The sequence below is a fragment of the Centruroides vittatus genome, unplaced genomic scaffold (assembly GCF_030686945.1).
Source record: "Centruroides vittatus isolate TY-2023 unplaced genomic scaffold, ASM3068694v2 contig_375, whole genome shotgun sequence".
Classification (NCBI taxonomy): Eukaryota; Metazoa; Arthropoda; class Arachnida; order Scorpiones; family Buthidae; genus Centruroides; species Centruroides vittatus.
Genome location: NW_027122197.1, coordinates 661,381 through 676,087, shown reverse-complemented (window position 1 = coordinate 676,087; position 14,707 = coordinate 661,381). Strand labels below are relative to the sequence as shown.

Below are 14,707 nucleotides of genomic sequence, written 5' to 3'. Positions count from 1 at the left end.
CAGCCTGGCATTGTGACATTTTCACAATGCTGGGCTACAATGCCAGGTCGCTCATTTGAAAGTGGATTAATTTGCTGCTTAAGCAAAAGGATACAACTAACGTAAGGATGATGGAACAAATGTACATTTATGGAGCAAGCTTAAATTATGAAATGATGAGCAAGAATGATTCTACCATGCCTCCAATAAATTTTAAATTTATCAGAGGCATGGAAGGCTTCCAATAGTAGATAGGAAACCAGATTTAAAAGAAGAGATGTATTATAGGAGAGATTTAGGATTTAAAAGTGATTTTGCGTTAGGGAAAAATAAATGAGAGTTATTCATTATATTATCCCTTTGCAGAGTTTCACAGAAACAATGAGTTTGAAGATGTTTAAAAATAGATCATTCTAAATAGAATGTCTCTTGAGATTGGTGTTATCTTCTTAGAAATGTTTTTACAGTTAAAAACAAATGGCTCCTTGTTTTAAGGTTTGGTAATGTATTGGTAGATATATCACATGGAATTGTTCTATTGCCATTTTAGAGGATATACTCTATGTTAGAAGTGGAGAACTTTCACAGTCTATTTCAGAAGAAACTCTTAGGATGTATGATATATTGCAGTTTGTACAAGTGTATACATGCACCAATGACATTTATAAATTGTTCTTAATTAGATGTCTTTATTAAAAAAGAGAATGGAAAATATATTTTCATAACTGGTAAGTTATGCTGTCGTGAATTTTATCATTTTATGTTTTATCAGGCTGCACTAGAAGTCACAAAACATAACATGGGATCTTTACCTGTGATATATGTTAAAACATTTAAACTTGTAATTACAGCAGCTTTTATACTAGTTTATTAACTGAATACAAATGTTTTTTTTCATTTCACTCATTCATCAGGATACTTATATAATATTTTCTTCAGATAAGTAGAATAAATAGTCAGATAAGTAGATGGTAATTAGAATAAGTAGTTGATAAGTAACCAGAAATGTTTCATTACCTTTTTTAGTTAATTTTTTAAAATAATACACATATATAATGCAATAAGAAATTTTTCTATGGATATAGGCCTATATATCATTAATTACATATTATTGGGTTGTCAGATAAATATGTTCATTGTTTCCATGTATTTTAATCTTTATTTTTCATCAAGAGTTTTAAGAAATCAGTCAGTAATATAGTCTTCTTTATTGTTTGGAACTTCTCGTCAACGTTCCAGTAGCTTGTCAAATGCCTTGACAGTAGAAATCATCAGGTCTTGATTCAAAATATTTGCAAAGCCATGTTTTCAGCTTCACCTCATTGTTGAATGAAATGCCTCACATACTGTTGGAGAGCAAACAATCTGACCAAAAATGCTATTCTAGAGCAAACCAAGCTCTAAAATAGCAATTTTGGTCAAAATAGCAACATGGAGGTGAGCATTGTCATATTGAAGAAAAACTCTGTGTTGCCAGTCAGGTCATTTCAGCTGGATTGCCTCAATCAGCCAGCACATTTGCTGAATGTAAAGCTATACATTGACTATGTTGTTGTTTTCATGCATTTTGTAGTGAACTAGCCCTTCCCAATTTCACCAAACACAATCATTGTCTTGCATGAATGTAGCTCTGATTGTTTCCTCCTTGGAGCTTGAAACCTTTTCTGTGTAATTCTTTCAGTAGTTAACACTTTCTTCATAAACTGCACGAATGTCTTGAGCAGTTTGGCAACTTTATTTGATTGAAAGTGAACAGAATCAAGTGTAGAAAATCTCATTTTTTTTTCTACTTGGCACTCCATCGTCATATGTCCATAAAGATGTAAAATTTAAGCAAGTTTCAAAAATGATAAACAGTAGTTGTAGAGGAAGAATAGAACTACAAGAAAACCATAAAACACTATCAAAACAATATGCTGTTTGTATGCTGAATAATCTATTAAAATTACATTTTTTCTTTAAAATTAAAATTGAAGATACAATCTGTTGTAAAAAAGAGTCACCATTTATTCGCTTTTACTGTTTCGGAATAAAAATTTTGTCGACCAACCTTTCTTTCTAGATTATTTTGCCATCAAAATTTAAAAACTTTAAATTTTAATGGCAAAGTAGCATACAAAGAAAAGGTTGGTTGTCAAACATTGTATTCTGAAACTGTGAAAGTGAATAAATGGTGACTCATTTTTCAACAGACTCTGTCTTCAGTTTTAATTAAATCATGTTATATATAAATCACTTTATACAATATATAATTAATGAAATGAATTGTTATTTTACAGATCTATTTTTCAAAGTGTCTGTGTGTTAGGATATTGTCTATTGGCACCATGTATAAGCCTGATTTTTTGTGTTATTCTCAGTGCTATTTTACCAGCTTCAACTGCACTTTTTATTATAAAGTTTGTCATTTCACTATTAGGATTTGGATGGGCTGTATTTGGTAAGTGTTATTCATAATTTATTTTTTCAAAATAAGTTTTAAATGTTTTACTTTAAAATTTTGAACTATTTCAGCAATTCCAGCAAAATAGAATCTAAAAGTTTTATTTGATAAAAATACTAAATAACAAAAGTTATTCATGAAACAGAATCTTTGTCATTTATTTACCACAATACTTAGATTTTATCAAGAAATAAATTTATCTTTACTTTTATATATTTCCATATATTTCTCTGCTTTAGTATCTATAACTATAAACTATATATGCTACTATACACAAAATAATTTATGCACAGATAAAGGTCTTTAGAAGGATCTTATCATCATCCTATTATCATCATTTTTTTTTTCCACTGAAAAGATAGAATTTTTATCGTTAATACTAGTAAATAGAAATCTAAATGAACAGTTTCATCTCAGTTCTGAGATTTATTGATACTAAATAAATGAAACATTAAACTTTATTGATCGAGCGTATGATGGATTGGATAATCAAGTATATCCTATAAGTGAATTAAACATAATATACACAATTAATTGAGACTTGGAAGATCTTAAGTTAAACATTTCAGTGATTTGTTGCAATTCAATTAGATTACTATGAAATAATTCAGTATTTGTAATGAAAAAAATCTGCAAAATATTATGTGAATTATTTGTATTTTTAAAAAAACAGTTCATATTAGGTAATTCTGAATCTCAGTTCTGAGGTATCCTCCTCCTATTTTCTAATAACACTTTTTAAATCAGACTGTAATTATTTCTTAACTACTAGAATGTCCTTTATAAAAGGAGGTTTACACTGGACTTTGTTACAGTCAGCCCTTTCTTCCTACACTTAATTACTTGAAGTGCAATATTACTGTATATAAAATACAATATTACAAGTAACTAATTAATTAAAAGTGTTTTTTGCATTGTAATGTTTTGCTTATTACTTCTACTAAATAGTTTGTATTATATAATAGTAATTACCGTACTTTACGGACTATAAGACGCATTTTTTTCTTCGAAAAATTGCCTCCAAAATTCAGGTGCGTCTTATAGTCCATAGCATCTTATAGGTATTAAAAAAAAAAAAAAAAAGCTTAAAAATGCTTAAAAATTAAAGTGCGTCTTATAGTCTGTAAAATACGGTATTTAATTGTTAAAAAAATTGAAAAATTTATGCTGAAATATTTGTTAAAGTTTCAAAATTATCCATGATTTTAGTCAATGAATTATCTTTTTCATATGATAGTTACCAATAACAATTATTGTTGTGAAACTTTTAAACAATTGAGTTTAAACAATGAAACAATTATTTTTTTCATATTTAATCATTCTTAGTATAATAAACGTATATTTTTTTTACATTAGATGATTTCTTGGAAACTTGAATTATAAACCTAATATACATCTAAAACTTAATTTTTTTTAGTTATTTTTATTTCATAATCTGATTAATTAGTGGAGGCTTTTCACTAGGAACAGGCAAAATTATCATTTTAGAAAAATATAAATGAACAGAATTAATTTTTAATTAATTAATAATTTGGACTGAGGTTTAGATCCAATTTTCAACCTGCTAGATAGGAATCATCTGACCACGTTGTGGCTAAACTGTAGCTCTTCTAGACCCTTGCTACAGCTTCCATATACTTATTGCTTATTGTACTGCTGGAGGCCAACAGGCCAAATAAAGCAAAGATCTGTACACTTACAAATGAGATACAGAGGAGTCTTCTGAGCAGTTCAAAAGCAGCAAACTGCCAAGGAGAAAAGTTTCAGTTGGTGTGGACATTTAGAAAGGTGACCAAAACCACTCATAACATTGACCAAAAGGTAAACGTGATTCCTGTTAAAAAATAAGAAATTTTTACTTTACCCAGAGAGCAAGCTAGGCAGAAATGTCTTGCTCTGCTTTAAACTAGGAATAGATCTCCAATGTTTGGAATAGTTAGAAGGTAGTCCAGTCTTTGACAGTTGTAGAAAAAGTATTATAGGAAATATCAAGAGCCGGTTCAGGCTCCACAAAGGCATGTAAAGCCCCCTGTTTGGCCAATGAATCAGTATTTACATTTCCAGTGATATCCTCACTCCTGGCACCTACAAGAGACAGACTCCCAAACAAGTTCTAAAGTAACCAGACAGGAATCAAGTGCCTTTAAGACAAGCCTGTCTATCAGAAACAATGTAGATAATTGTATTAAAAAGACCTTTACACAAAATAGTGCAAACACACCAATTAATAGTTAGGACCTCTACTCAAAACATAGTGGAAAACTTACCAGACCATCCCCATAAATGCCAGCATCCATGCCACTATCAATTTTGGATTCATCTATAAACTCTAATATATCCTGTGAACAAAAAGTCACCCTACCCATATGCCAGTCAAAGCAAATAGGTAGAGAGACTAGATAATGCCTGTTGAACATAAACTGTGGTAAAAAAAGATGTCTTCCTTCATTATGTTCTTCAGCAGAGCCAAATGTCCAACATTTCATATACTTATACAATTTCTTTTCATAAATTTCATACATTCTACTTACACATATGTAATATTTTTGTAAATTTTTTGACTTATTTAGTGTGGTATACACATGGATTGTAAGCATAACTCACAACTTATTTCAACTTATAATAACTTCAACTTATAATAACTTCAACTTCAACTTATAATTTCAGTTGTCTGTTCGAGGTTGAGTTCATAAAATCAAAGGAATAAGCGAATGTTTACATAGTCAGTCAAAAAGTAACAGTGACATTTACTATGGAACAGTGATAACTTTAGTATTTTAAGTACAAACCATTCCAATAGAGAATGAGGCTCTCACATCTTTCTGATAGACAATACATGGCTCCTATTGTAACAAGGTTTGGTCATCCTTATCTGATCTCATCAGGTATCAAGCTAATCACGTCCATAAATATATCATGACTTCAAGTTACTTACATAACCATTTAAGCATTTTTTATGTTGCATCAAAAATACATACTATATCATATGTCAGTTTTTAACTACTTAAAAAGAAATAAAGATTGTCTTTCTTTACAAATTTTAATAATGTTAAGCAAAGATAAAACATTTATTGCCAATATAATTTTAATTTAAATGAAGTTGTTGGTAATTAGGAAAAATACACTGAATTGCATAAAACGTCCTTGTTAAATAAAGAATTAAATGAATGATTTCAATGAGTTTTTTGATTTACTAATATATCAATTTTTTTTTCTAAAATAGTTCATATGCATTGTAGTAATTAAGGTCAATTTTGATTAATAATTTAGACAAATTCAAAATATCAGAATCCTAAACACTGATGAAAAGCTAACCAAGTATTTTTTTAAAAATAATTTGTTTATACTTGAGATAAATAATAACAATGTCATTAAACTCAGCTGTGATAAGTATAATTTAATAGTTTATTTATATAAATAAAAGAAATTATTTATGAAATCAATCAAATTTATTGTACAAGTATAATATAATTAAACTGTTTTATAATTATAAAATTAGAAACTATAATTTATTTTCTTTTAATAAGATAAATTTTACTGTGTCGTCTATTCAAGTCTCCAATTCCCATTACTCTTTTCTGTCTGTGTTCGTTACTGATACTTTCTTTGATCTGATTGAATTATTGATTTTAGATTCGGCTATTCTTTTTCTATATATTTTTTCCTTTTTTCTAAAGAATAAAATTATGTTTTCTCTTTGTATAACTTTCTTTAATTTAATTAAACCAACATATTTTAACTTCATATTAATCATTTTAAGTTCTTATTTTTATTGATTCAACTCAAGATATTAGTCTTCAGAAATAAAACTAATTAGTTTTCAGCCATCTTAATCTGTATCGTTTAAAAAACTTATGACTATTAATAGAAATTGTAATTTATTAAATTTTGTAATTAATTAAATGCATCAGTTATAAAATTAAAATCTGTAATATAAAATATATTTATTACATCATATAACATTCTGCTGAAGTTTATAATTTAAGAAATATAAACATAGTAAGCTTCGTAGAATTATATATATAAAATAAATGTTACTGTTTTTAACACTGTAGTTTAAATAACTGTTACAAAATTCAAATATTTCATCCACTTATCTTCAATAAGTTATAGGACCTTTAGGATATGGGTGAAAATAAATAAATAAATCACTGCTGATTTCCAGAAGCCAACTTTTTATTAATTAAATGAAATGTTTTCAGTCAAAATCTGACTATACTCGGCTTTAATTGTCGCAGATTTAATAGCATGAAATTGTGGAATAGTATTTAGCTTAGAATATAAGTTTTAAAATTTAATTTTAAAACTTCGATCTCAAACATCCCTTCGATCTCAAACCAACTTCCGGTTCAAAAGATTAAAGTTTCTGGATTGGGAATGGATGTCCTCAATTGAGGGTTTGTCGCGATCACTCTTTTTTTCTTTTATAATCTATTCTTCTTCTATTGTTCTTCTAAAGAAGCTATAACACGAATGAGTCTCCCAATTATAAGCCTTCTGTATCTGGGTTATGCAGATCAAAGATATTTTTAAAAATATTCCAGAAAGTTCTAAAAAACTAAACTTAAATATGTAGAATAAAATATAAGCAAATTCCTCTTTTAGGTTGTTGCTGATGTATACTATGTAGTTAGGCCTTTGACGATTGCAACTGTACCGAACATGTACAGACTTTAATTATTATTAAATCAGAAAATGAACATCACCTTAATGCCAGGGGTGAAATCAACACTAAATCCGGAACCTGTTACCAGCATAAATCGTGAGAAAACCTTTCTTCACAAACATTTTCGAACTTTTAAGTATAACTTTTATAGTTCTCTCTCAGGTAAAACTGATGGAATGCATCAAAAAATGTTTGTGAAGAAAGGTTTTCTCAGATTTACATCGGTAACAAGTTCTGGATTTAGTGTTAATTATTATTACTCCCTAAATAGATTAATTCAGTTTAAATGCTAAGTAAAGATGATCATCATAGATATTATGCAAACTTGGGACCATATTAATAAAGATTGCTTATTTCAGGAAGCCAAACTATTATGGTAATTTTTATTAAGAAACATTTTTGTTCTCTTACAAGAACATTTTCAGCTCAGTTTTCGAAATAGAATATAGTTCATTATCTAGCATTTTAGATTCCTTAACATTAGACAGTAGACACGTAAATATGTTAGACACATACAATACTACATTTCTGATAAATAAATTAAAGTTAACGTATAATATTAAAACCCCTGTGGAATTATACAGTTAAGTTATATTTTATTATAACATCAACACATTTTAATATAATATATTTTGATGATTAAGTTAAAATTCCTAGATAGTGAATGAATTGTATTCAAATTGAATCTCGAAGATGTTCAGACTTAAAAAGTATTCGACCTAACACACTTCATAATAAACTATATTCCATTTTGAAAGTTAATCTGAAGATGTTTTTGTAAGAGAACAAAAATTAGTTTGGCTTTCTGAAATAAGCAGTTAAGTTATCTCTAAATTAAAAATAAAGAGTATGTTATGTGCAAATACTATACCATTTTATATAAGGAACATGAGCATCCATAGAGGTCCTAGAACCAATCCCCTGCAGAAACCGAGGTATGAGTGTACTTCCCAATCTGATCGTAAGAAATTTTATTTTTCAACATCAAAATGAAATACAAGCGATGAGTTACGTATCATTCTCAAAGTGATTTATTCATTTTGTAAGACAATATTAATATGCATTACAATGATGATTGTAGCTTGGAATAAAAATTATGGATGTTTCATAAGAACTGTATCGCAACTTTTTATTATTTAAAAAAATCTGTATTAATCTTTTTCATAATATTTAAATATCTATTAAGTTTAAAACAATAAATGTTTTAAATCTTATTGAAAAGAAAATCATTATTTCAAAAGTGCTACCATTGGTTGCATTAATACAAAAATATTCAACTCTTATCAAGAAATAGATTTATTGGGCTGCAATTTGAAAAAATTGTAGACCTATAAATTTCCACTGCCAATCCATTCATCTGTACGTACATCTGTCTGTCTTTCTTTAATCTTGAGAACAAAGTTAGATAGATGAAAGACTAGGCCAGATATGGAAAGCTTAGGGGCAGGGGCCCCTGATTAACTATATATGAACTTCCAATGCAAAGTGGAAGTCATGTTATTTTAATTAAAAAAATGTTCTCCTGAAAAGTGTTAGATAGATGACCAGTACGACACTATTGTTAATTACTATTTACATATGTGCTTGTGAAATTTCTGGTAGTTATCTTCTTTTAAAACTAATATTCAATAAGACTTTAATGCTTATATACAGGGGGGTGTAAAAGTAGGTATACAGATGTTTGGTGTTCATTATTATTATTATTATTTTTAATCTTCTATTATTTATTTATTTATTCATATTTTTACAGGTAGTGTCACATGGACAAAAGAAGCCACCCCCTAAATAACAATTAGACAATAATACCCATTATTATTTTGTCATGTTTCTTCTATGTTTTTTCCATAACAACAACTGTATATTGCTTTTGCACCCCCTGTATTTAATTTACACTTACAGTTACAATTCAAATAAAAAGAATATCAGTGGTAAAGAATTCCATAACAATAATCAAACTTACACAATACATTTTCAATATTATTTTTTTATTGTAGAAATCTTCAGGAATTTGTTATATATATATAAGAATTGTAGTAGTAGTGAAGAAGTGGAATGTGTTTCCTGTAGAATAAACAAGGTAATTGCAATCAAAATATCCAATTGTTGAGAAAGTACTATTATGGAATTATTGTTTTTTAGCTTTGATTATCTTGTTAGTTTTAACAGATATTGACTTTATTCTAGCATCATTACTCTTGTTTTGTTGTGTACATCTTACCTATTGATCTCAGATGATGATGTAATATTGATTTTAAAGTTAGAAAAATTATCTGTTACACTTTTTTTTGTGTGTGAGATAACTCTATAACTATGAAAAATGAATTTCCAATTCTTTTTTGCAATAAAAAGCATATCATTGAGTGCTTAGAATCAATATGAACTAAATTCAATTAAGTTAAAAAAACATCAGTGTAAGAATTTTGTTAAATACAAACGACTAAATTAAAATTACATAAAAAGCATTGAATTGAATAATTTGATTAACAATTTTAATATGTGAACGAATCAGATTTTAAAGTTGTAAATTAATTTTGTGATTTTGACAGACCATTCTTAATCTTAACAGTAATAAATAAAAATTAAATTTGTCTATTTCCGGATTTCTAATTCATTTATATTACTTCTAGATAATCTATAGTTCCAGACATTTTGGGCATTTTGTAGATTATTTTATTTATGGCCGATCCAAACATTTGGTTTGGGTTTTCTACTTAACTGGTCCCAAGACGGCTTTTGTTCTCTTTCAAATTCATTATGACATGTTTCTCGCCAGGAGATTCTGATAAAAGAGTTGTCTGGTCACCATTTATGCTAGTTCATTTAGTGTTATTCAGAATGCACCATGAGGAGGTGAACTCAAGGATTCCAGACTAATATTACACACATTTTCTGTATTTAACATGGAAGACGATATTTCAATACAACATCACACACAGTTTGCATTTGAAAACATTCAGCATTCAGAAAAATATCTCAGAATAGTTCTTATGGTTATCCTCATACAATAAATTAGCTAAAAGGAGTATATTATTAAATTTATATACATATTTGATATAAAAGTAGAAGCAATAAAACAATTTTTTAATATAAAATGTTGAAAATACCCAATAAATTGAAATAAAAGGTTAAAAAATAGCAATGAAATCTGCATTTTTTTCAATCTTTTTAAAATTTGATATTTAAAATACACTTTCAAAAAGAGCTTTTTTCCTTTATTTCGATGCCAATTTTGAGTTGAGTCGATTAAAATCTGCAACACAAAAAATTAACAGAAAAATGCTTCTATTGTTATTTCTGAATTTTTCACTTCCAGATGCATTTTGCATAGATAACACAGCCTAGGCCTCGTCAGTGGACAACAAGGAAGGAAAACAGTAATCACAGTTATAACACATTGATTTTGCATCGAATGTTCATACGATCATCTAGTCACACGAAGACTGTCCATTCATGCTTAATACAATTCCATCCCAACGTGCATCTACCATCATACCTTATAAATTAATGTTATCATCAGACTGTATTATTGAATAATGTTCTTTAATTCTTTGTTTTGTAATATTATTTTCTTTATACAATATTCTTATATTATTTATGCCTGTTATACATTCACTTTGTTCATAGTGCTGATGCCAAGGTGAATTTTAATCTCTTAGTCAAACTGCTGCTTCATGCTCTGCCAGTCATTTTTCTAATGGATGTTTCATTTTTAATGTGTGTCAGTATAATCTATTTTTACATAATTAAATTAAAGAGAAATGGAAACATTTTTCTTGTATTTCATTGAACACTTGTTTCTTAGAAATTGGCTCTAATCTCCATTATATCATTATATTAAATAGACAGTAAAACTGAAAATGCCTCTAATATAAAATCAAATTATGTCAATCAATCAACACCATTAAACTAAAAGAATAAAATAGTATTTTCTATTAAATTTCTTAATGTAAAACGATAGATAGCATGACATCTCAAAATGTAAGATTTATGTAACTTATTATGATGAAGGCTAAAACTAAATTTTTCTAATAAATGAATTATGTAAATAATTCTGTTTTAAGTCAAATATTTAAGAAAGTCTTGGAAAATCTTTTAAAAATGTAGCTAATTGCATTTGTAATATATTGATTCTTTAAATACTTTTTAAATAAAAATTTTAATAGTCTTGTAATTGAGATGCTAACAATATTACACAAAGACGGGCTGATAAACAATTTAAAATATTTATTCTTTGAAGCTTTGCTTCATTAACATTCTCTCTTTCTCTCTCTGCTTTTTTAAAAATTGTTTGCTGTGCATTCTCATCACACTTTGTACTTTAATTATATATTTTAATTTGATTAATATACTCACATAATAGTAACTGATCACTTAATTTCATTAATTTGTACATTAGGACATCTTATCGTATAATTGGACAAATTTTATTACGAATTTATCACGTAATGAAGGTTGTACTGTCAATATTCATACATTTTCTTATGTACTTAAGAGCTACAATTATCTCCCGATTAAATTGATGTAAATATATTACGTCAGTGTATTTAAAATTAACAGAAAATGTAAGAATTTAATGAAGGATCTTCATTATATATATCGAAGAAAAACTGAAGAAATAAACTTAACATTGTTTACTTTCTTAATAATTCAGTTTCTCTCTATGCGTAATCTAGAATATGGAAAATATTTTATTATTGTTTATATATAATACAGAAAAAATCAAACAAATATATTTGTGTGTAAATATTCTTTTACTTTTTTTTTTCTCCTTTCAGCTAGTGTGGCGTTTTTGGGAGACAGCCAACCTCCTCGAAGGAAAGCTTTGGCAGTTTATCCAATATTTCTGTTTTACTTAATAGTAACGTGGTTGATTGTTCTTAACGGATAACTTTCAAGAAGAATACAGAAGATTTTATCGTCATTTATTCTAGTCATCAAAATTTTTTATGCCGTTTTTGTTACTTTTGTTGATAATGTTTGCCTAGAAACACGTTACGAACTAAGTGAATATTCATTATACAGATTTAATATGGAAATGTGAAAACTACTTTAATTTAATTACTAATATATAAAATTCTGGGTTTTGATAATTAAAAAATAAAAGTATCTTTTTCCTTTCATTTGGGGGCCAAACTTTGTAGAAAAATGTACACAGTTGTTGGAAATAAAATATTTTGTAATTGTAGTTTTATATATAGGTTTTGGTACTTTTAATAATATACTAAACAATTTGTAATTAAAAATTATCTTCTTAGATTAATCTGTTTCATATTTTCATGATGATAATTATATAAATATAACAAGTTAAATGCAACTAACAAATATTTTTAGGATTATAAATTATCTTTGCATGGCAGCTATAAATTATCTGTGGGTCAAGAGGGAATTCGTTAAGAATTCTGGATATATTATTTCTGAAGTGTAAACGGGGCTATTTTTCATCTGGTATGCAATACTGGCAAGTAGTATAAAAAGTATTGATAGCTGGTGTATATACCAGCAATTGTTCAGTAAGAAAAATTCTATATGTTCAGGTGAGAAGTGTGATAATGGGTGGGGCGGGGACTTATCTTTTGTCAGAGCCTATCTTTTGACAAATGGACAATACCATCTGGTAATTGTCTGTCCCTGTTACATTCTTGTTAGGAAATGCATTATGGAGAAGCATTAATGATGATACATTAATTGATAATGATACACCGAAGGAAAAGGTAAACGTGTGGATACTAAAAGGGCACCATTGAGCAATCTACACTAAATCCAAAACATGTGCAGATGGAGATATAGCATTTTAAAAATATTTTTGCATAAATGTGTACATTTAGAAAGAAGGAATAAATAAATACAGTAGTATTAAGAACTGTTTTTGTTATTTTTCCTAAAACAAGTTTATTTTTATTCACCAAACGTGTACTGGCAATATTTTTTTTCCAGAAAAAAAGCACTGGGTGTAAGTACGTAAATTCAACACAGATTTTATTTAGAGTAATAAAAAGTTTAAAAAATATGATTAAAGTTCTTAAAATAGAAGAAACACTAAAAAAGATCAAAAAGTGTCTTTCCACACGTCAGGAACATATAGGTTGACTCTGCCAGAATACTTATCTCGAGGTTCTCAAGATGTAATACATATAGAAAAATAAATTTAACATCACAGTAATTATTTGGCTGTTGTTCTATGAAGATTATCTTCGGCAAATTTATATCACTTCTGTTTTTCGGTACGTATATTAAAACTGATATACGAAGAGCCCGAGGAAGTAAGGTGTTCTGGCCAGTGGGGCCTCCACTCCTCTCTGAAAACCATAAAAATATATGAATGAAATTAGTAAAACAAATAAAAGAAGATTTTTCAATGTTTACCAAAGACTTAAAAATATGTGATACAAAATTAAATATAAGAAACTAGAAGTTTGGGAACCCTTTTTCAGTAGGGGCTTATGACAAATGAACATTTATGCTAGATCTAAACATATGTATATTTAAAAATGTGGAAAAAGAAATTAGATATATCAGTACTAAAAATACTATTTATTATATTAATTTTTCAGTAAAATATTTCTAAACAATTTAAATAATGAATCCAGAAAATTGTTCTAGATTTATATATATATATTTTCTCCTGTCTTAATTTATTTTATTAAATTAAATTAGAAGATTACTGTCCTCTAAACTTTAACAGATATTAACAATTATAAATCTTTGTTATAGCTGCAAGTTCAACAGACACAGATTTATAATATCTACCTGATTAAATAGCTATTACTTGTGTACACAAATTATTATTGAATCAATTATAATTTGTGCATTCGGGTGATATAATATATTGAAAATTTTATCAGAACCAATTAGAAATATATTATATTGATTCTTAGAATAATTTTGTTTAGGAATTCTAGAAGATATAAGTAATATAAATTGTATGTAATTTTAAACCACTCGCTGTATAACTTACATTGCATAAGTTTTATATATAATTTTGTTGATAGAATTATGTGTAAAAGTTTTAATATTGGCAGAATAGTGTGGCATATGTTTAAAAAAAAAAAAAAGACACAGTCCAAAGCAGAATTTTATAATATACATGAAGTTTGGATGTATGGAAGACTTAAAAAAATAAGGATATTCATCCTACAAAAAACATTCTTATTTTAGTTTGATAGCATTTTATTTTATTTGAATTTTTATAACTACTTATTAGAGGGGAATTCTTAAAGTTTAGAAACTCTCATCTTTGATATATAGAAGAAAAATAAATAATTCATTTTTTCCCGAAATACAAGTGACTCTATAACGAGTTAGTTAAGTAACGCGGATTTTTCCCCTTCATATCTCTTTAAAATTGTCTTCGTGGAATATAAGTAAAGAAAAAAATCTCTTATAAGCGAACATGTGAAGTGAATTTAATGAATCTTTTTATTTTATTTTATTTTTTATATATTTTTTTTATTTGTTTTTACATTAATCAGTAATAGAACTATCAATTAACGGAAGTTTTCGCTAATTGGTTTTCGTTAAATGATCAACTAACAAGTTCATTTTAATTAACCGATAAAAATACTTAAATTTTTTTTAAATACGTATATTTCTGAAAAATTTAATGATGTAAAGTTTGGATG

At 27.4% G+C, this 14,707-nt stretch overlaps 1 protein-coding gene across 1 annotated transcript in view; it reads left to right on the top strand.

Moving 5' to 3' along the window:
* LOC136975562 (protein YIPF6-like) overlaps window positions 1-12,273 on the top strand; it is a 47,286-nt gene extending 35,013 nt beyond the window's left edge. Inside the window, exons 6-7 of the mRNA XM_067270644.1 lie at window positions 2,259-2,419; window positions 11,864-12,273. Of these exons, the coding sequence (XP_067126745.1) occupies window positions 2,259-2,419; window positions 11,864-11,976 (274 nt within the window). The 3' untranslated portion in view covers window positions 11,977-12,273. The remainder of the gene's footprint in view (window positions 1-2,258; window positions 2,420-11,863) is intronic.
* Window positions 12,274-14,707: the final 2,434 nt, after the last annotated feature.